Source organism: Lissotriton helveticus, chromosome 6 (assembly GCF_964261635.1).
Source record: "Lissotriton helveticus chromosome 6, aLisHel1.1, whole genome shotgun sequence".
In the NCBI taxonomy this organism is placed as follows: domain Eukaryota; kingdom Metazoa; phylum Chordata; class Amphibia; order Caudata; family Salamandridae; genus Lissotriton; species Lissotriton helveticus.
The window spans coordinates 170,376,820-170,397,357 of NC_136067.1; the positions used below are offsets into that span (position 1 = coordinate 170,376,820).

The 20,538-nt window shown below is 41.6% G+C and overlaps 1 protein-coding gene across 3 annotated transcripts in view; it reads left to right on the top strand.

Annotated features, from left to right (window-relative positions):
- BLK (BLK proto-oncogene, Src family tyrosine kinase) overlaps positions 1–20,538 on the top strand; it is a 410,535-nt gene that overhangs the window by 334,205 nt on the left and 55,792 nt on the right. For all 3 annotated transcript variants that reach the window (XM_078647570.1, XM_078647568.1, XM_078647569.1), the window contains one exon: positions 4,799–4,875. In XM_078647570.1, coding sequence (XP_078503696.1) covers positions 4,799–4,875 — 77 coding nt within the window. The remainder of the gene's footprint in view (positions 1–4,798; positions 4,876–20,538) is intronic.

Sequence of the window (20,538 nt, forward strand, 5' to 3'; positions counted from 1 at the left end):
TTCTTGTGACGGTGTGATGTCGTTGGAGCTGGCGCTGGGGTTGGAGAGCTCTTTAACGATCTTGAAGAGTTCCTTGCTGTTGTGGTTGATGTTGTCTAGTCGCTCTTTGAATGATGTCCTTTTGGTGGAGCGGATCAGCTGGTGGTGTTCTCGGGTGGCGATTTTGAGGGCTGTCATGTTTTCTGTGGTTCGTTCGCTGCGCCAGGTTTTTGCGAGGGCTCGGCAGGATTTCTTAGATTCTTGAAGGGTGTCCGTGAACCATGGGGTTCTCCTGTTACTGGTCCCGCCTGGGGGTTCTTAAGTGGAGCGAGGTTGTCGGCACAGTTGGAGATCCACCGTGTGAGGTTGTGGGCTGCGTTGTTGACGTCGGTGGTGTTGGCTGGTAAGTTCTGGTTCAGTGATGAGAAGAGCTGGTCTGTGGTGATTTTGCTCCAGCATCTGCGGGGAGTTTGTTGTGTGCGGTGTTGTTGAGTCTCTCATTTGAAGGTGAAATGAACGCATCTGTGGCCGGTCCAGTGTAGTCTGGAAGAGTGGCTGAAGGAAGGAGACGTGGTTGCTGGCAGAGAAGATGGGGTCGAGTGTGTGGCCAGCGATGTGGGTGAGGGTGCTCACCAGTTGCTTGAGTCCAAGGTTGGCGAGGTTGTCGAGCAGGGTGGTGGTGTTGCAGTCGCTGTTTTTCTTCATGTGGAAGTTAAGGTCCCCGAGGAGGATGTATTCTGGTGAGGCTAGGGCGTGCAGGCTGATGAAGTCGGCGATGGTTTCGCTGAATTGCGCTCGTGGGCCCAGGGGTCTGTAGATGAGTCTTACTCTGAGGGTGGTCTTGGGGTCGGTGTGGATCTGGAAGTGTATGTGTTCGGCAGTGAGGGGTGTGTCTTCGGTGATGGTCGTGATGTTGATGGTGTTCCTGTAGATGATGGCGATTCCTCCACCGGTTTGGTTGACTCGGCCCTTCCGGGCGATCTTGTAGCCGTCGGGGATGGCTATGGCGATGTCTGGGGCCGAGGAGGCATTCATCCAGGTTTCCGTGATGAAGGCGACGTCTGGTGCTGTTGTGTCCAGGAGGTCCCACAGTTCGACGGTGTGCTTGTGGATGGAGCGTGTGTTGAGGAGGATGCACTTGAGGTGGTTGATGTTGTTGTTGCGAGAGTCGGTGGGTGGTCTGCAGGTTCGGAGGCATGTGTATTTGCAGGTTTGACAGGTGAAGGGTCCTTGGGTACGCTTTGGTGTGGCCTGGTAGCAGGTGGCTGTTCGTCCGGTGTTGAGGGAGACGGAGTCGTACTTTCCTTTTCTTCCTACAGACTTCCAAAAATCAGTGGTTATTTCATTAGACTGATCCAGGCTTGACTTCAACTCTCTGCATCTGCAAATTAAACAAAAAACTTTAAATACGCTCGAGAAGTTGCAAAATACAGCTTGTCAGCTAATCAAAAAAATCCCCAAATTTAAATCTGAAACAAATACCCTGACAGAGCTTCACTGGCTTCTGGTCAGGAAAAGGATTGACCACATGGCATTATGCTTAACTCATAAAGCGCATTACGGATCAGTACTTTAGTACTTGAAAAGCAAATTTAGGTGGTACTCTCCGAAAATATTGTTACGATTAGCGTCCCTTAGATCAGTGACTACTCCTAGAATTAAGAGAACTGCTTGGGACGGTTGAAGTTTTGTTTACACAACCTCCAATCTTCGGAATAGATTGCCCTTCGATCTTAAACGTCACGCTAATTTTCTTTATTTTTGAAAGCAGTTGAAAACTTGGCTGTTTTTACTTCTGTTATAATTCTCAGTGCTTTTTCTTTGCTACCTTTGGGCGCTTTAGAAATTTTAAATCAAATCAAATCTGTGACAAAATAAGAGTCCCGCATTTTAGATAGTAGTTGTCCAATTACCTTTTCTTTAGCAGATACTAGGAAGGCTATACATGGCCAGAAATCAGGCAAGGCCCCTGGATTGGATAAAATCCCATCCCTGTTCTCTGTGATCTATTCCGTTCTCAGCCACGTATTTGGGGCTCATATATATAAATAAAGTAATGTTGGGGGGTCTTCTCCATTCTAGCAGCCAAGATGGCGGTATAGCGTGGAGCTGCACCTGGCGATGGCCATCCTGAGAGACGGGGACCTGCCTGAGGCAGCCGCTTCCTCATGTTTGTACGGGGGAAGTGACCTGAATCCTGTTGAGTCCTGGGGAACAAGCAGAGCTTTAGTTGGGCTGTAGTGCACTCCATTACTGCGGCCATGGCCTAGTTGGGCCTACCGACCTCAGAGGCCTTGCAGCGACCAGGGCAGTTGGCGAGCCTGATGCCGGCTCCCTTGTTCACCCACCATGTTGGTCGGACTGCGCCGCTTTACCTCACCCAGGAGATGCTCCCACACATAGCCATTGCGGGTCGAGGGGCCCTGAGGATGACCCTGCTTATGGTGGGTGAGTGCCGCTTGGGTTAAGTGCTTCTCAGCGGTGGCACATGTAGTCAGAGCAGCCTATCACTGCTAATCCACTCTTATCTCTGGTTGTTCTTACAGCTCCACAGGGCCCTCTGGCCAGTCCCACAACCCTACAATGATACAGTGGATTTGATTTTAGTCCCCCAGTTAGTGAGGGCATTGAGACATTGCCTTTGTCTTTTAAGTACAATGAGATTTACGAGTTTCCCCCTTGACAATTGATCAGGTTGTTGAGATAATCTGACAAACCAAATCAGGAGCCCCGTCAGACCCCTGTCTGCCTAGGGTGGTGCATGGGGAAAGACAGGTTGCCTGAATAGATGACGTGGAGTGCAGAATCTCTGAACTCGAAAACGACACCAGCAACACAAGGTTGCTAAACTGGAAAAATAAGTGGTTGCTATTGCCATAAAGAATGAAGACTTAGAAGAGCGCTCTAGGAGCAATATCATGTGCATTACGGTTATTGCGGAGTCAACTACCACTGGCCAGATGACGTCCTATGTGGAATCCTTGCTTTCAATCCTTTTTGACCAAGACCATTTTTAGCCGTTTTTAAGTTGAAGTGGGCCCATAGATCACTGATTATAGCCCGACTTCTCAATTTTCCATGATCAGAACAATGTCCTCCCCTGGCTCGTGGGAAGGAGCCCTGCATCACTAAGGCTCTGAGATATTAATTTTCCCCAGACTTTGCTTCCACTTCCCAGGATGCCTGCCATAAGCTCACGGAGGTGTGACGCACACTGCGCAGCCTCAATATTGAGTGCTCTATCCGGCATGTCTGAAGGTGGACATACACGGAAAGACTCATGTATTTCAGAACACTGCAAAAGCTGTGACATTTCTGGAAAGCTGGATCCTCTTTATGGGTGTGGTGGGATTCTTATATGAGAGCTATATGTAGTCTCTCTCTTTTATACAGGATTGTACATCTGGGCTGGGTTATTTAGACCTTTGACATTCCATTTTGGTCAGTTGCATACAGTAAGTCATTACCCACTGGCCCAGCCTGCCAGACCTGATCCTTAAGTAAGGAGCATCGCTCATCCTCGTCGTAGTAGACCCTGTAGTAGACCATTTTTCAGGACTGAGTGTCCTCCTGTGTGCAGCCCAGATACTTAGGTTTTACAATGTCCTCAGTTCCGGTTGCCATCACTGATGCCAAAGAGTCATTCTCCGATGAGCGGTCTTCATCTGCATCAGTGTCTGTTTCTTCTCTATCTGAATCCGTCTTTTATTCTCCTTTGGTTTTTTTCACGGATCTCTGTTACTCCACCATTGCCCTTTCTCAATCACAGTGAATATGTATCTGTATAGGCTTGTTAAATTGTTTCCTTTTCATCCTTTATAATTGTTGAATTCCGAAGTGAGACCCACATCATCAAAGAATAAAGGAAGTAATCACAAAGGACATACCTGCAGATCCTACCACGCTTTTGTGATATTCATTGTAATCTCTTCCTGGCAAACAGATTTTTACAAGAACTAGTAATCGGGAATAGCTTGTCAAACTTCCGTAGACAGAGATTCAACAGTAGTGGACTAAATATATTGGATCTAATCTGACTGACACCTATGACTCAAAGTATATGTAATACCTGTAGCAGCTTGCGCGTCTTAACGTAAAATACATAGATATTTACTATCATCAATAGTTATTTTTTGAATACTTCTAGAAATTTTCTTTATTTCTTGTCATGTTGATAAAACAACTAAAATATTAAAATCATGGAAACAAATATATGATTGTTGGAATACGCTTGACCAGACATCACTATCCAGATTCTTATTTGTGACCTTCTATCTATTCCCACACTTCCTTAGTGTCAGTTTTAAAAAGAGAGGTGGTAAAGAGCCACTCTAGACAGGAGACTCATCCTTTTGCATTAGAGCATGAGTTTTCAGTGGAAAATATAGGGTCCTGTCTCATAGATCAGTGCAATGCTGACAGTCTTAAGAGTCAACTCTCACCACATTCTGTAGCTTTTTTGTATTGCTGCACATTTTGTCAGATCCAGCTATTTCAGCACTTGCCTGAATAGATGTGAACAGGACTATTTGGCCATTTAGGCAGACCCTGGCTTTTTTTCTGCCATGCTCCCATACTGTACTAATTTAAGACATAAATGATAAAGTCAGTCACTAGTTGTTATGACTTAAAGAAGGTGTGCTCCATTATCTTAAGTGGCAAGGTATTCATATAACTATGAGCTTGAATATGTTTCACCATAGACACAGAATTAGTAATGATGCATGAATCCCTAGGGACTGTTTGCAAGTTAAGCACATTCACCTGTTTTGTGAATGCTTCATTTCCAATGCAAAGGTGTTACTTTCCTCTCTTTCAGGATGCTTACTGGATTTCTTGAAGACGGGGGAAGGCATGAGTTTACCCCTCCAAACACTCATCGACATCTCTGCGCAGGTATGTAATGCTGAATAGGTGAACAGCGGAGCACAGCTGTATTTATTTATGAGCTTAATGCTATGCTATTGTTACTGCTTTAGAATGATTGGGAGAACAGGTGACAGAAGGCTATTTTTATAGTCAATTATTTTACCACACCTACGATTACTATCTTGATTAAAGTGCTGATTGATCAGCAGACTATATCTGAAACAGAGACATTTTATATGAGCGGCCAAAAAGTCCAAAAATGTATTGTTGCATCATGACACACATTAGGTGAATTCATCCATTGTGATTTACTTATACCTTCAAACCATTACATTCATTCATACTCACTATTGGGTTGCACATACACTAATGCACTATAAACCAACAAAAGTCTGTTGATATAAATCGTTTATCGGGCTCATAAATACATATATTGGGTCTGATTCACAAAGGTAAATTCATGCATGTTTATTTGGTCCAACACATAGGTGTAACTCTTCTGCGTGGTAGGAATTTTCTGGATTCCCTCATAGTCCAAAGGTTTTGCTCACAGAAATGTGAGGGAATGTGTTTTACTTCTAGCCAGTGTTGAGGGTTGCAGGGCATTGTGGGTAATAAAATATAGTGGGATTCACACAAGTCAGACCACCCTAAACTCCCCTGGGTTTCTACTTTTCCGAAATGTCTGGGTTTGTTAGCTTTCTCTTGTTTCCCAAGTTCCACAGCTACCCACATTGCACAAAAGGTCATTTAAAATGTTGCAATTTTGCATTTTAGGGCCCTCCTGTCACAGGCACATCACCAAACCCACACAATTGGGGTCATTTTATCAGAAGTGAGAAAATATAGAATAATAGAACAATTGCTTTTCTCTCCAGTTTTGGCCTCCATATGTAAGCCAGTGTGTAAGAAAGAACACATTTACCAACATGCTCTCTGGATCATATGACAGCATCAATAACTCAAAATTCAGAGCCATACAAATGTACACTATCCCTGAATTTAGGCACATTTAAAAAATACTGAGGTTTTCTTCATTTCAATTTCTAATTCATTAGATGTTACAATAGGAATTGCTGCATGGTTGGTACACAATGAAAACTCTATAAGCTGCAGCTCAGTTGTTGGCTCTGGGTACTGTGTGTTTTTGGGCAGCCAACAACCACTATGGGCCTCATTTATGAAAAGTGACGCATCGCTTCGTAAAAACAGCGATGCGTCCCTTTTCACTGCGCTCTCCTTGCGACACCAATGATGTGTCATATTTACAGTATGATGCATCATGGCGCAAGGAGTTACAGATACGTCCATATTTCTGACGTATCTGTATGGCGCAAAAGTGATGCATTGCTGGAGTGTGTCACAAAAGTGACGCAACTCCAGCAATGTGTCCTTTCACATGGGGCAAGCCCCATGTGATAGGGCCTGCGTCAGTCTTACGCCTGCTGTGAGGCAGGCATAAGAAATTGACGCATTTGTGTCCTAGAAGTGGCGCAGTGAAATATTATAGATTTCACTGCGTCACTTCTATGACCCTTTCTTGCGTCAGAACGCCCCCCCCTGCATACATTACACCTGGCGTAGGTATAATGTAGCGCAGGGGTTTACAAAGTGACGCATCTACCTAGATGCGTTACTTTGTAAATATGGTGCAACAAGGCACATTTTTTACGCTGCTGGTGCGTCACAAAAAGTGAAGCACCGGCGGCGTAAAAGTGACGCAGGGCATCATAAATGATGCCCTATGTATCCCAGCAACCAGAAAGTTCTGGTGGATGTAATGGTATTTAACTTATGTAGACTTCAGGGTTCACACATGAGATTCCCTTCTTTTTCCACTACAAAATGCAAGTAGGTTGAAACCAAAAATAAATTGAACAAATAGACAACACTTAGAAAAATGCAAAATATGTGGTAAAAAAGGTTTCCTTTTACAACTCCACTTGCCCCGGAGAGTGGGGAAGACAGTGATCCTAGTGATAAAACCTTTTGTTGATGACATTTTTAGACAGCAACGCCAGATGGTTTATTGAACAGCACTTTGTTAACCATTTCTCAAAAAAAGCCCAAAGTTTTGCTATATTATAACTATTTTCATGGTTTCCTCCATGGCAATCCACAATGCATGTTTGAATTTAGAATCTCCAAGGCATTTGAAGAAAAGGTAGCAAATTTGATGTGGATACCTTTTGTGGAAAAAATGTTATGAAAGATTAAACAAGACCTACCCCAAATGATTAAAAAAGACATTCTAGAGGGAAATGTTTAACCTCTCTATGCCCAACCCTTTTTAAAAGCTAGGCATATCCTTTAGTAAAGTTCTAATCTAATGTCCAATTTGATGTACTTCAGTTCAACTGTTTATTTCTGTATCAAAGAGCAAAATTTCCTAGGTGAATAAAATATGAAAAGGCACTTTTGCCCCCCCCAGCCCTCCACTTTTACTTGGTCTCTCCTTAATGAATCTGTACAAAACGTTTGATGAAGAGCCAAAAGTAGAGGAATTTATTTTTATTTAGAAAAGTTTCATACGATTCCTTGAATGGCACCAAAGTTATTAAATCAAAACAAAAAATGCCTTCCTCTGAAAACACTGGACCATAACTACATAGGCACTATAGGTAAGGTAATAGGATTTTTATAGTGAGCTGTTGAAATAATATGAAAACTAACATTTCAAAACAACAAAACAAAAAAACGCTGAAATTCGCCAGTTATATTTTACTGAGTTAACTTGAATTACCCCACCAACATACAGTGCATATGATCGCAAAAATTACATAGTTCATGACATATTAAATGACATCCTTGACGACATCACTGATGACATCTAAAATTACATAATTGATGACATCACTGATGTCATCATCCAAGCAAGTACTCCTCAAATTATTCTATAAACCACTACATAGTTGTAGGTAGTATAGGCCCACAATCATATAGAGCGTAGATTGACTGTATGTACATATGTAAATGTTTAATATAGAAATGGTGTCATTCTAAAGACAGTGTAATTGCGTATGATAAAAGCTGTATGTTGCACTGTTAGACCTGCCAGCATTAGGGTGGTCTTCCCCCAAATGTTTTGCCTTTACCCATCTATTTTGCTGAAGTTGTTTTTGTTGGCTTAGGACTCTGTGCACTTTACCACGGCTAACCAGTGCTAAAGTGCTAGTGCCCAATCTTTTAAACATGGTAAAATTGGCTTACACTTGATTGGCATATTTCATTTACTATAAGTCCCTATTAGGGCTTGTAAGTTAAAGGCTGCTAGTGGGTCTGCAACACTTATTGTTCCACCACCTTAAGTAGCCCTTTAAAAAGTGTCCCGGCATGACATCACAGCCTGAATGCAGTTTTAAACTGCCAATTTGTCTTGGAAATATAACCCCCTTGCCAAGTCTTAAACTCCCCTTTTATTGCATATAGGTAACACCTAGGACAGTGTGAATTGTAATTAAAAGGTTGCACATGTACTTTTAAGTTTTATATGTCCTAGTAATGAAAAACTCCTGAATTAGTTTTTCAGTACTGTGAGGACTACCTCTCCCATAGGATAACATTGGAATGCGTTATTAATTTTAATACGTGGTAACTTTTGATTTGGAACAGGTGAACATTTCAGGTTTGGTGTCTCAGAAACTGTAATTAAAATCTTCTTTAAAGGTAAAGTCAGATTTTAAGTTACATTTTTGAAACTGCCACTTTTAGAAAGTTGGCATATTTCTGCCCTAACTGTTTTATTTCAGCAGCCTGCACCTTGGGTCAGATGATTAGGTGTAGTTGGCAGTTAGACTTTGTAAATGCCTCCCAGACCGGCATATAATAGAGGGATTAGGTAGGTCTGGATGGACCATCAACTGGCAACATGGGGGGGGTGGAACTAGGAACAGCCCCACTTGCAACTGAACAGGCTGTGCTCTGCCGTCACACAAAGGTCTTGTCACCCCTGCATTTTCCATCCAGAGAGCTTAGAGCCAGGGCAAGGGAAGCAAGCCCTTCAAAAGGAATTCTCTAGAAACTTCTCCTACTTCAAAGAAGGCACCAGGTATAAAAATGGGACCATCAGACCAACTCTTCAGTTCACATTCTGGACCTGTGGAAGAGCTCTCGGAGGACTACCTTCTGCTGTGTACTTCACATAACTGTTTTGCTGCACCTTGAAGGACTGCTTTGCTGCCTGGAGCCCTCAGTGAACACTCGGAGGTCATCATTTGTTCCTTTTGCATTTGTCACCTTACATGTGATGGGTATGCTCAGATTTGGGGTCCCATTTTCCCCAAGCCACTGGAGTCAAGCTATCCTCGCTGATGAGGGGCGATAACCCGAAACTTGTCCTAGGATGCTTGTTTCCACTCCGGGGAGGACCTAGCCTGGCAGGCGGGGCTGGACTGTTCCCATGGGAAGCAGGGTCAAGACTGATTTGCATAGGGCAGGGTCCAAACTGGAATGGTATGATGAGCAGACAAATGATGGATTTTGGCCCAGATCTCTGTACTGGGGTGAATGTTTGACATTGTTCAACATTGCGTCCATCATTTATTCCTTCTGCATTTGTTGCCTTCAGAGGCCTACCATTCTCCTGGAGAGTTGATCCACTTCTTAAACCCAGGACTAATTTAATGGCTCCAAGTATTAGTGGCTGGCCTCCTGGTCAGAGCCTCAGGGACAGAAAAGGCTCCTTCAATCTTAAACCCGCACCTGGACCCAGCCTGCGTGATTCCTGACCCCCTAAGCAGCGCCCCTCCTAAATGTCCATGGTTGGCGCTTCGATTACTTAGGTGCTAGTTTGTACTTTAAACTTTAAAAATTCATAACTCTGGTTCTACTGGTTGGGTTTTTGACGTTTTGTTGTCAAATAATTTGTTGAAATCTACTTTATTGGTGTGGGAGTTTTTCTTGTGTTGTGCTTTCAATGTATTACTGTTTTGGTGCTGCATAAATACTTTCTATATTGCCTATAAGTTAAACCTCACTGCTTTTGTGCCAAGCTACCAGAGGGTTAAGCACAGGTTAATAATGTGACTTTAGTGGTTCACCCTGACAGGGATTTTTTTTTTTTTTCTTTTCTTTTTTTTCTTTTTTTTTTTAATTTTTTTAATTTTTTTTTTTTTTTTTTTTTTTTCTCTTTTGTATAAATTATTTGTGTCCTCATATATGCCACCAGTAGATAAATGCTCTAAGTAGGCGCTCTTCAGGCCACTGACACAAACTAACGTTACCAGCCCTCTTGTTTGTGGATAGCCGATGAAGATTGCCCAGAGGTAAGGTTGTTACCCGTCCAACTTCCTCTCGTGTTGGTACTTGCTACAGAGGAAGGACAAGTCCACAAAACCTCTGGCATAATCATTGGACTATTTCTCACACCAGGCATTCAAGGCTGACCATAATTTAGCAGACTCCTCTCCACCACATAAAATATCCAATTTACTCACCGCCATGATGTTTTTAAGGAAATCTGCGAATGTCGGGGGAAGCGCAGACTTCCACTCTTTACAGATCTCTCTTCGGGCGATCACTATTACATAAAAAATAAACTGAGATATGTTACTGTTAATATCGTAATCAGGTTGGAGACCAAAAAAAACCAGACTTAAAGTGTATGTAAGTGAAAGTGAGAGTACCTCCTCCAAAAACCCACAGACTTGTCCCCAAAAATTGTTTATACTTGGACATTCAAAAAACATATGTATGTCATCTGCCTCTTGTGACTTACATCTGGGACAAGAATATTGAACTGTGGACATCTTAGAAAGTTTCGCAGGTGACCAGTAAACCCTGTACAATGTATATAGCTGATTCCTTCTTAAGTTGGAAGGTTTAATTATTTTTTGGGACATAGAGAAAGAATCTGCCCATAATTTAACAGAGTTATCCGAGATCTGAAGGATAGAGGGGTCCCATAACTTAGTAATCTCCGCCTCTTGATTATCCTTATTGTTTATAAAAATTTTGTACCATTGGGCAGTCTCCCCCTTTCTTATCGTATTATTACTGATTAGGTCTAGAAGGAGGCACTCATCATCAGAATTCGAGGCTTGACTTCCCCACCAGGCCGATAATTGATAGAACTTAAATCTCGTGAGAGTTCCCCCAGTTAAGCCTACCAGCGTTTCCCATTTTAGTGCTCTTGATGTATCAAGAAGGTCCCCCCATTTGAAGAGACCCGCCCTCTTTAACGGAAGTGCTAACTGATCTGTCAAACATTCCGGAGTACCAGGGGAATCCCATATCGGGGCATATGTATGATAATAATGTATGCCTAACATCCCTCTTATTTGTAGCCAGTTATGTAAAACAGCCTTCAAAAGCTTCAATCGAACCTTTTTAAAGAATTTTTGGTCTCCAAATTTAAACGTGAAGAAATCAGCCCCGTATGGGAGATCAGACAACATGGCTCGGAAGAGTATTCCATTAGAAGTGGAGTCTAATTTGTTCGCTAGAAGTCTAAAATTTTTAAATTGAAAAGCATAGCAGTATAAAAGTAAATCTGGGAGAGCAAGGCCGCCTATTTTTAGTCCTCTCCTCAACTTCCTCCAGGCTATCCTGGGAGATTTTGTCGCCCAAATGAAGGAACCTATCCTACCCTGTAAGTTAAGAATGTCTTTCTTATTAAATGTTAAGGGAATGGAATTAAAAAGGAAGGTTACTTTTGGCAAGATAATCATTTTAACCAAGTTTACTCTACCGTAAATATTTAAAGGCAAAGAGTTCCATCTGGTTAAAAGTTTCCTAACCTCTTTTATCACTACATCCCAACTAGTTTTAGGAATTTCAACCAGTTTATGATTGAGCTGTATGCCCAAGTATCTCATCTTAGTTTTAGCTTCTGGAATAGGGACTGAGGTATTCCAACACATAATATCGGTCTTTTCCTTATTAATGCCATACCCAGAAACGATACCAAACTCCTCAGCAAGTTGGAATAATCTTGGAATTGCATCTGATGGATTTGAAGTATATAAAAGGAGATCATCTGCGTATAGAGCTGTCTTAATTATTAAATCTCCAATTTTAAAAGGGTAAATTATAGGATCCTGTCTTAGAAGACATACAAAGGGCTCAATATATATATCAAATAATAATGGAGATAAAGGACATCCTTGCCTCGTCCCTCTATGAATATTTAACCAGTCTGACAGTCCACCGTTCACCAGGATCCTGGCTCTCGGGCCCCCATATAAAGTTCTAATTCCATTGATGAAAGCTTCTGGGAAACCGAACTTCCTCATCGCTTTCCAAAGAAAGAGCCAATTCACTTGGTCGAATGCTTTGGCTGCGTCTATTGCGACGATAGCAAGAGGCTTCTTTTTCTCTGTGGCGTAATCTATGGCAGCGATTACTTGGAATGTGAGCTCATTTAATTGACGGCCAGGAATGAATCCCCTCTGGTCGGGATGGATAATAGATTTTATGACATTAGCCAGTCTGGTCGCTAAAATTCCAGAATATATTTTTAAATCAGAATTCAGGAGTGAGATGGGGCGATAAGATTCTATCTTTTCCGGATCTTTATTCGGTTTAGCTATTAGTGAGATGGTAGCGTCCAACCACGAAGATGGTATTTGTTCTCCCTGAATGAAAATTCTATTGAATAGTTTCTGAATTGGAACTAGAATTTCTTCAATATTTGCTTTATAAGTCTCTATCGGGAGGCCATCGGGACCTGCAGCTTTATTCCTCGCCATCTTCTTTAGTTGGAGTCTAATCTCCCCTTCTGATATGTCCTTTACCAAAAGAGCCATGTCTGACTCTTTTAATTGTGGTAAATCATCCCAGAGTGACAGACTATCCAGCTCGTCCATTGAGCAGTTAATTTTTTCCGTATATAACTCTTGATAGAATGTTCTAGCTTCTTGCCTGATTTCATCATCTTCAACCAAAACAAGTCCAGACCCGCGTTGTATCAAAGTTTTGATGTTGTTTCTGGTTCTCTCCGACCTAGCTTTCCACGCGAGCAGGGATCCACACTTCTCTCCATATTCAAAATTACGTAATTTACTGACTTCCCATTTATCCTTGAGTAATTTTTCGGTTCTTGATCTGAAGTTCAATTGTAAGTCCACTAATTCTTTTTCCAATCTTGGTACGTTAATTCTATCATCCAGAGTGGCGGAGAGAAGCTGTTCTTCTTTTATTTTAATTAGCCTAAGCTCTTTAATATCCATTTCCTTATTAAGCTTCCTATTTATGATCATCTGGGAGCTGTATATTCCTCTTAGATAAGATTTGAATGCATCCCAAACAATATTCTCAGGAGCAGTTTCATCGTTAAATTCAAAGAATTCTATGGATTTTTCTTTGATTTTAATATTAAATGCTTCATTTAAAAGAATAGTCCTATCCAATGTCCACCTATATTCGGGAAAGCTCCTCTGAATATTAATATTTAATTCAACCACTGAATGGTCAGATAGACCAATCGGAATATAAAAGATAGACTCCGTGGTTGATAAGAGCGATTGATCTAATAGAAAAAAATCTATTCTGGAGAACTGGTGGTATTTTTTGCTGTAAAAAGAATATTGTTTTTTTGTGCCATATTTAACTCTCCAGACATCTAACAATGTATAGTCTTTCATATACCCTGACAGGGATTGTGGTCAGGAACATCTTAAGGATTTTGATGGCCCTGGCCAAATGTATTTTGGGGGCAATTGTACGGATCAGCTTTGAAATTATGATCCAGTTCGAGCGCTTTCATGCCCTCTTTGGCCAGGTCACTAACAGTGCACACACGCACTGGTCCAAATTCTAAATGTTTACATCTAATATTCAAGGATAGTGATGTGTGTTTTTAATATTTTAACATGGCAGCAGCTCACCAATATTACTGCAAATAATCTCTGTGACAGCCTCCCATTTTGCTACGTGAGATCCTGTTTCTATTTAAAATAAACTTTTTTTATGGATGTTTCATGAAACATAAACACATTTGTCTGCAAAATGTCTGTAAAAGACTCTCACACATTACCCACATTAAACATAAATTGAAGGAAAACGCTATTTGCAACAATCTGTTTAAGAGTTATTCAAGGTCATCAGGGCAAGACTTTGCAGAACAGAGCTGGCTCTATCACGGGGGCCACCTGAATGGTTGGGTCCCTAGACGAGAGCCCACTTTACCAATGCCTTAAAACATCTCTGATTGGGGCTGTTGCTTGAGCCGGCTTCACACCTTACTAAATCAGCAACCAAATATCCCATATGCACACTCTAGCTGCCAGTGAAGTTTTAAATGCAAGCAGTATTTCATTTAAACAAGGTTGGAAATGAGCACAGTTAATGGCATTTGCTTCAGAAAACTAAGGCCTGCTATCAAAAAAATATGAGGAAAAACTAAGGTTTCTCCATGGAATACATTAATCCCATGTGAACATCTATGCACATATTGATGTATTGTCAAAGTACCATGGGTTAACCAGAGGACCTGATCATGCTTGCCTTATTTGGTTATCAAATAGGGATGAAGCTATTTACCTAAAATTCTATATCAGATGAAGTAATAAACATGTACATCTCATTAAAGTAAATAAACACTAAAAACTCTTTTGAACGGTATTCAAAGTTTAATACATTATTGATCATATTAACTGTCGTCCAATCCATTATGTTTATTGCGCACATAAATACCAGTAAAAAAAGAACATAATATATACTAAATGTGGGTGATTTCACAGATACGCTTTGTTTGCTGCATGTTGCGAAAGGTCACACCCATTAGTACTATAGTGGTAATACAAAATTGGGTTTAGGTGTAGCTCGAAGAATACCTTCCAGTGTGAAAACATATACCAAACCCACATTTATTGGTTGATGTCATCAGTGATGTCATCAATTATGTCATTTAACATGTCATCAGTGATGTAACATGTGAGGTCATAAAAAGTGCATAGCTGGGGCGCACATAATAGTTAGCTCTGTGAACTATAACTAATCAATGCCAGTGTATTTGTGATTTTTAAACATTATCTGTATTTCAACACCTAAATATAATGTCAGTGAATGTCTATGTTGTTTCAACAAATGCTAAAAAAAATATTACCTCACCTAACTATACCATCACTTTAACCTCTGTTTTTTAGTGAATTTCTGAAGTATTTTTATTGTAAGGTAACATCTTATTACCATACCACACTATGTCATCACTTTAAACTTTGGTTCTGTTTAGTTCAAAGACTTTATTTGATTAGTTATAATGGTTGTGGTACACATAAAACATTTAAAAAAAGTATTGAATATTAACAGTTCATAAAAATACAATGTCACTAATTGCTAAATCAGAACAACACACTTTCCATACAGAAATATTACCTAAAACACAGGGAGACTAATAAGCTAAACAAAAACCATACCACAGTCAGTACAAACCTCTAAAAAGGGCCCGCTATGTTCACCAGGAGCAGATGGGAAACTCTCTACGACAAATATGAAGTCATGTTCAGAAATTTAGCAGGGATATTCATTAACCCTGCCCCATTTTACTAATGACCATTTCACTTGAATTTACTCATGCTAAGTAAAAGCCTCTAACAATATGCTTATTTGCAAGAAACACGCCTCCTGTTCAGTCAACATTCACATAATAAAAAGGAGTAACAAAGTTCATTAAATTGTTCAGGTCTAAGGTGCACTGAGTTTTTGTAGGCTATTTCAAAATCATGTTACAGCAGTCTCACCCTTTGGGATGAAAAAAAGTTTGAAACAGAGGAAACAATACAACTTCTTGTTCTATTCTATGATGTTTTGTTTCTTACTTTGCCTTACACGTTATTTGTGTCCAAATGCCATCTGTAATGGTGTTTGGGAGTTCTACATTCCAGGTTGTAGAAGCTCAGGAGGTCTTGTGTAGAGCGTTTGGCATGTACTGTGCTGAAACCCATTAAACTTCATTTTGTATATTCCTTGCCTTGGACTACTTCTCGACATTTCTGTTTTCTGTCTTGCATACTCTCAATGCATGATGTTGATCTCTGTTTCCAGTACGTGACAGAGTGGAGTAATCCAAAGAGCACGTTGTTTCGTGTAGGCTGTACAAAAGAATAGCAGGTGCTCTACATTCTGTACAGCCTAGCACCCCACAGGGCATAACTTAGTTGTGTTATTACCTTTGGTTCATGTGCAAGTGAAAGTAGCAAGTGGAAGGGTCCTCTCTGATCTAAATTTTATAAACAGTGCTCTGGGAAGGGGATTAATATAATCAATAAATTCCTCAAATTGGAAATCACACTGAACTGATAAAACATTATCAGAAAGGCTCCCCATCTATTCGGCAGTGTGCCAGTTCTTGATGCAGTATTCAAATGTCTCAATTCCACAATTTTAGATGCATCTGCTGCAATTTAGGAGAGATGCAGCCAACAATACCCGCTTAACCCTAACCTGCCCGGCCTTTATGAAGCCCAATCAGGGTATCGTATGAGACAAAGGATAACCTAATGTATCACAAAGGCATTTTCTATAAGGCTCCAGGGGGCCTATTACACATAGGGCACACTTTCACTGTTTGCGCCACAGCGCACTTTAAAACAGGTGCGCCAGACGCAAACATGGAAAATTTGCACTATTACATTGAATGCACTGACCCCAGGGCAGCCCCTAAGTTGTGCTCCCCCGGGCGCAGCGCGTTCAGGTGAAAAACAGAGCCTTTTTGCGAAGCAGCTGCTCCATGTTTCACTGTGCAGGTGGAAACCTGTCTGCACTTGTAAAAGGGGTGCCTGCACCTAGGTAAAACCAAATTATTGACTGGATCTGTATAAGGACAGTTATGGAACTGGAGCCGTATTTAGTATAGTGCCCCTATGGGGAGAGCATGGGTGCTCGCTTTGCACGCCCTGTGGCACTTTTAAATTACAAAAAAGGGCTGCAGACACTTGTGCAGGCCTGTCTGTAATACAGATAGAGCAGGCGCACATACAACGCCAACGCTATCACCAGAGGGTGTGCCCTCATTTGTATGGGGCGTGGCTCCCTGCAAATGAGGGAATCCCTTTGCCTCTGAACCTGCGCCGTATTATAGACGCAGGCGCAGAGGCAGAGAAGCTGTCAGGAGGCACACCTAAAAGGTGGCGCATTGTCATTGCTTCCCTTTATGGCAGCCATCTTGAGGGGGGAAAGTGGGTCTTATGGACCCCCAGACATCCCCATACACCAGTAAGGGGATGTGAACAGAAGTTGCAAAATTTGCGAATCCTTAATATTGCGAGGCTTTTTGGATGATACATCTCATTTCCCGTTTTTCTTGTCGCAAAAGCTGCTATATTGCGAATCGCAGCGTTTGCGACAAGAAAAAAGCTTGATACATCTACTCCTAAGTGAGTTTCACACTCCCTTAGTAAGTATGCACCTTTTTCCAGCACTCCTCCTGGTCGCTCTCACATTTACGAATAAGTAGTAAACTTACATGTGTGAGAATCTCTACATAGAAAAGATAGGATAGGTGGAGGGGGCGCTTTACACTCCTAGATTTGTGAATTGCAGTTTGTGATTAGGCCTCAATATGTTTTGTAACTATTTTAAAGACAAACAGAATAGTAGCTGCAATGTTTACGAAAAACATGAACAACAACAAAAATGTAACATATTGGCTATTTAACTTTAGATCAATCCCACACATAGCTTTGGATTACTAAGCCAAACTCAGCACCAAAACAAAACCTAATTAGAGTTTAACATATGGGTCAGACTCTCAGACCTGAACAATGAAGTTACAGTTCCGTATTATGGCATTGTGTGCTATTCTGGACTCCACAGGAAGAAAGGCTTAGAAGCCTCCAGCAAGTGAAGGATGAGTGCACCTCCCATTAGCCTTTATTTCAACTTAAATTACATTATCTGGTCAATAATGAATCTTATAGAATAAACAATTAGCAGAAACAGATTTTATTCCCTTTCACGCATTTTCATTCCCTGAATCTTTGCTCTTTGAATTATAAAAATCTTCCGTGACGTTTTGCTCACAACTCATTTACAACTATTTTAGAACAGTGAATGCAACTCAAATTAAATACTGTGAATATGTTTGGGCACATTTGATAGTCAAGTTGCAATGGAAAGTGGCATTAAACAAATATCTACTTTATATTTATTGATTGTACCTAAACAATTAACTTGTAGCATAAAAATGGGAATATCTAGAATAGAAAAAAAATGATATTTATTGCAATACTACAGTGCTTGAACAACTCTACAAAAACATCACAGACATGATCCCCCTAGTGAGAACGTATGAGGCAATGCAGAGCATAAATATCATCTGAAAAGTAATACCATTTTGCTGCTGAAAATAAGTCTGCCCAATATTTTTTTCAATAAATTCTGTTTTTTCCACTTCTAGTGCCCCTATTATGTGCGTTTCCCCTCAGTGCCCAAGCCCCTTCCACGTTCACCATCTGCACCTGTCCGACATGCAGGTGCCACATTCTTCTGGGCGAGATCAACCCTCCTCCAATGCACTCAGGAATCCTCCTGTACCACCAAGCCTACAGGATGCAGCAGCAATCTGCATGATGAGCGAGTCCAGGACAGTGACTAGCCGCTGTAGTGAAGTCAGGTTCACTGAAGAAATCCTCTTTTCCTGAAGGCAACTAGTTTAATGGTTTCAGAAGACTGTGATCATCCAGGGTACAGAGAACCCCAGCAGCTTTAGCTCAAGTCACAGAGCCACTCTCTTCCTGCTCTCATGCATTACTAGCCCTAGTAATCCAACCAACTCACTCTGACCCCGGCACCCATTAGCTAGGACTAGCAGCATTCTGAGGCCTGCAGTTCATGGTCACTTCAAGTGAAGCAACAAAATTGGCATGCAGAAACTAATGATATGCCAATGACACCAATGAATGGGTCCATGGTGACCATGTAGGGTGAGGGCTCAGGACAGCCTTTACTCCATCACTGGTTCATCCAGTCTAGATCCTCAGCAGCCTTACTGTTCACCACAGCTTCTCATTCGCTGTTGGACAGGCATGCAGTCAGGGGGATGAAGGCAGGATGACCCTTGGAAAGTATCTCCACCAACAGAGGATCATAAGACAAGAGACAAGCAAGGTCAGGTGTGAGGAGTGCAAGGAACACAAGACCAGAGTGGACAGAGTAAGGGATATCTGAGTAGAAACAAATAAGCATGGAAGAGGTATGAATGGTGAACAGGGGAAGAACCAGTACCTAGGTATGGGTAGGCATGTTGGCAGAAAAGGAGGAGGCAAATACAAGAGGAGAGGACAGATGCGGATGGCAAGGAGCCACGATCTGGTAGTTTAAAGCACCTTGAAGGGGAAAATTAATACCGACAAAGGGCAAAAACTGTAGTTGGATTGACCTGCAGACAGGGGTGGAAGGCTGACTAGAGGAAAACAAGGCCACACAAACAAGCGCAAGAGGAAACTCTTCTAGGACTGTGGCATCTGCAGATGCCTTGTGGCCACTTGAATCCAGAGGACCATATGTACGATCCTCGATCTGCTGAGGGCACTAATCTCCAGAAGTTGACCTCTCCCGATGACTCCCAGTCACCAGCATGAAGATGTGGCCTCCTGTCGAACATCCACCCTTTGCAATTGCAAATTGATCTCTATCCACTGGCAAGTCTCCAGTGTGCCTCCCGGTGTAGTACCATGAAGCTTTAGCATAACCTTAATATTTTTCCTTGGTTAAATAACATTTATAAAGACTCAGCTGTACAGATTTCACCACATGCACGTCTTGCCAACTATGAATTCATGACAAACAAGACACCATATTGTGAGATGCACACTATGCTTTTTGTAACCATGAATGCACTGTGGACAATGCATGTCTTTACAACCATGAGCGCCTGGAAAAGAAGGCGGAATATATTGATGGTGCGCTCCATGCATTTTTTGCCACACAACAAGTGAACGTCATACGCCGGGCATTTTGTCAATCACTAATGGACACAAACCAGGAAGTCACATTGTGATTGTCATATTCATGCTGTTCGTCTTGCCTACATACGAATGCAGGTTTCCCTCCCAGGTGCTATGGCTGAAGCAAACACTCACTCGCTGTTACCAGAGAGAGTCTCCAGGTACAGAAAAACCTCAGTGTAGCTGCACATGGTGCATTCCCCTGCAGCACATGGCCAACAGACTAACTGTGGAGAAGTCCTTTGTTGCATAATCACCAGTCCACTGCAACATGTATCATTCCCCAATACTCTTGTGAGCTTATACAAAATGGGAATTACAAAGTATACATGGAACCCCTGTAAAGAACTGGCCTAAACAAACGAATGGCTGAAGGGAGGTGAACCTAACCTCCACTTCCATGTACTGAGGTGACATGAGCTCTACGAGATAAAAAGATGTCTTTAGCCAGACCTAAAAAGTCATTCCCGTTATAAATAGATATGCTCAGACATACTGCTGAAACAAGTTCGATTTTCCATTATAGAAACAAGAAGGCACATTTCACAAATCTTGCAGATAGTATCATTTCAAAATGTGCACATTGGTAAGAGTATCAAGGGCAAACTGATGCCATAAAATAGAGTTTAAAAACAACGGTGTTTCAGAAATGACCAATGCATCGAAATGTTTCCAGCAATAAAACTGATTTACCGCTGAGAGAGCAGAAGGCGTGCACTTTGGCAAACAATTGGCAGATGAGGAGTCTGCACTATGAATATATAGTGAAGAACAGACTCTAGAGTTTGAAACTTTGGAAGGGGAA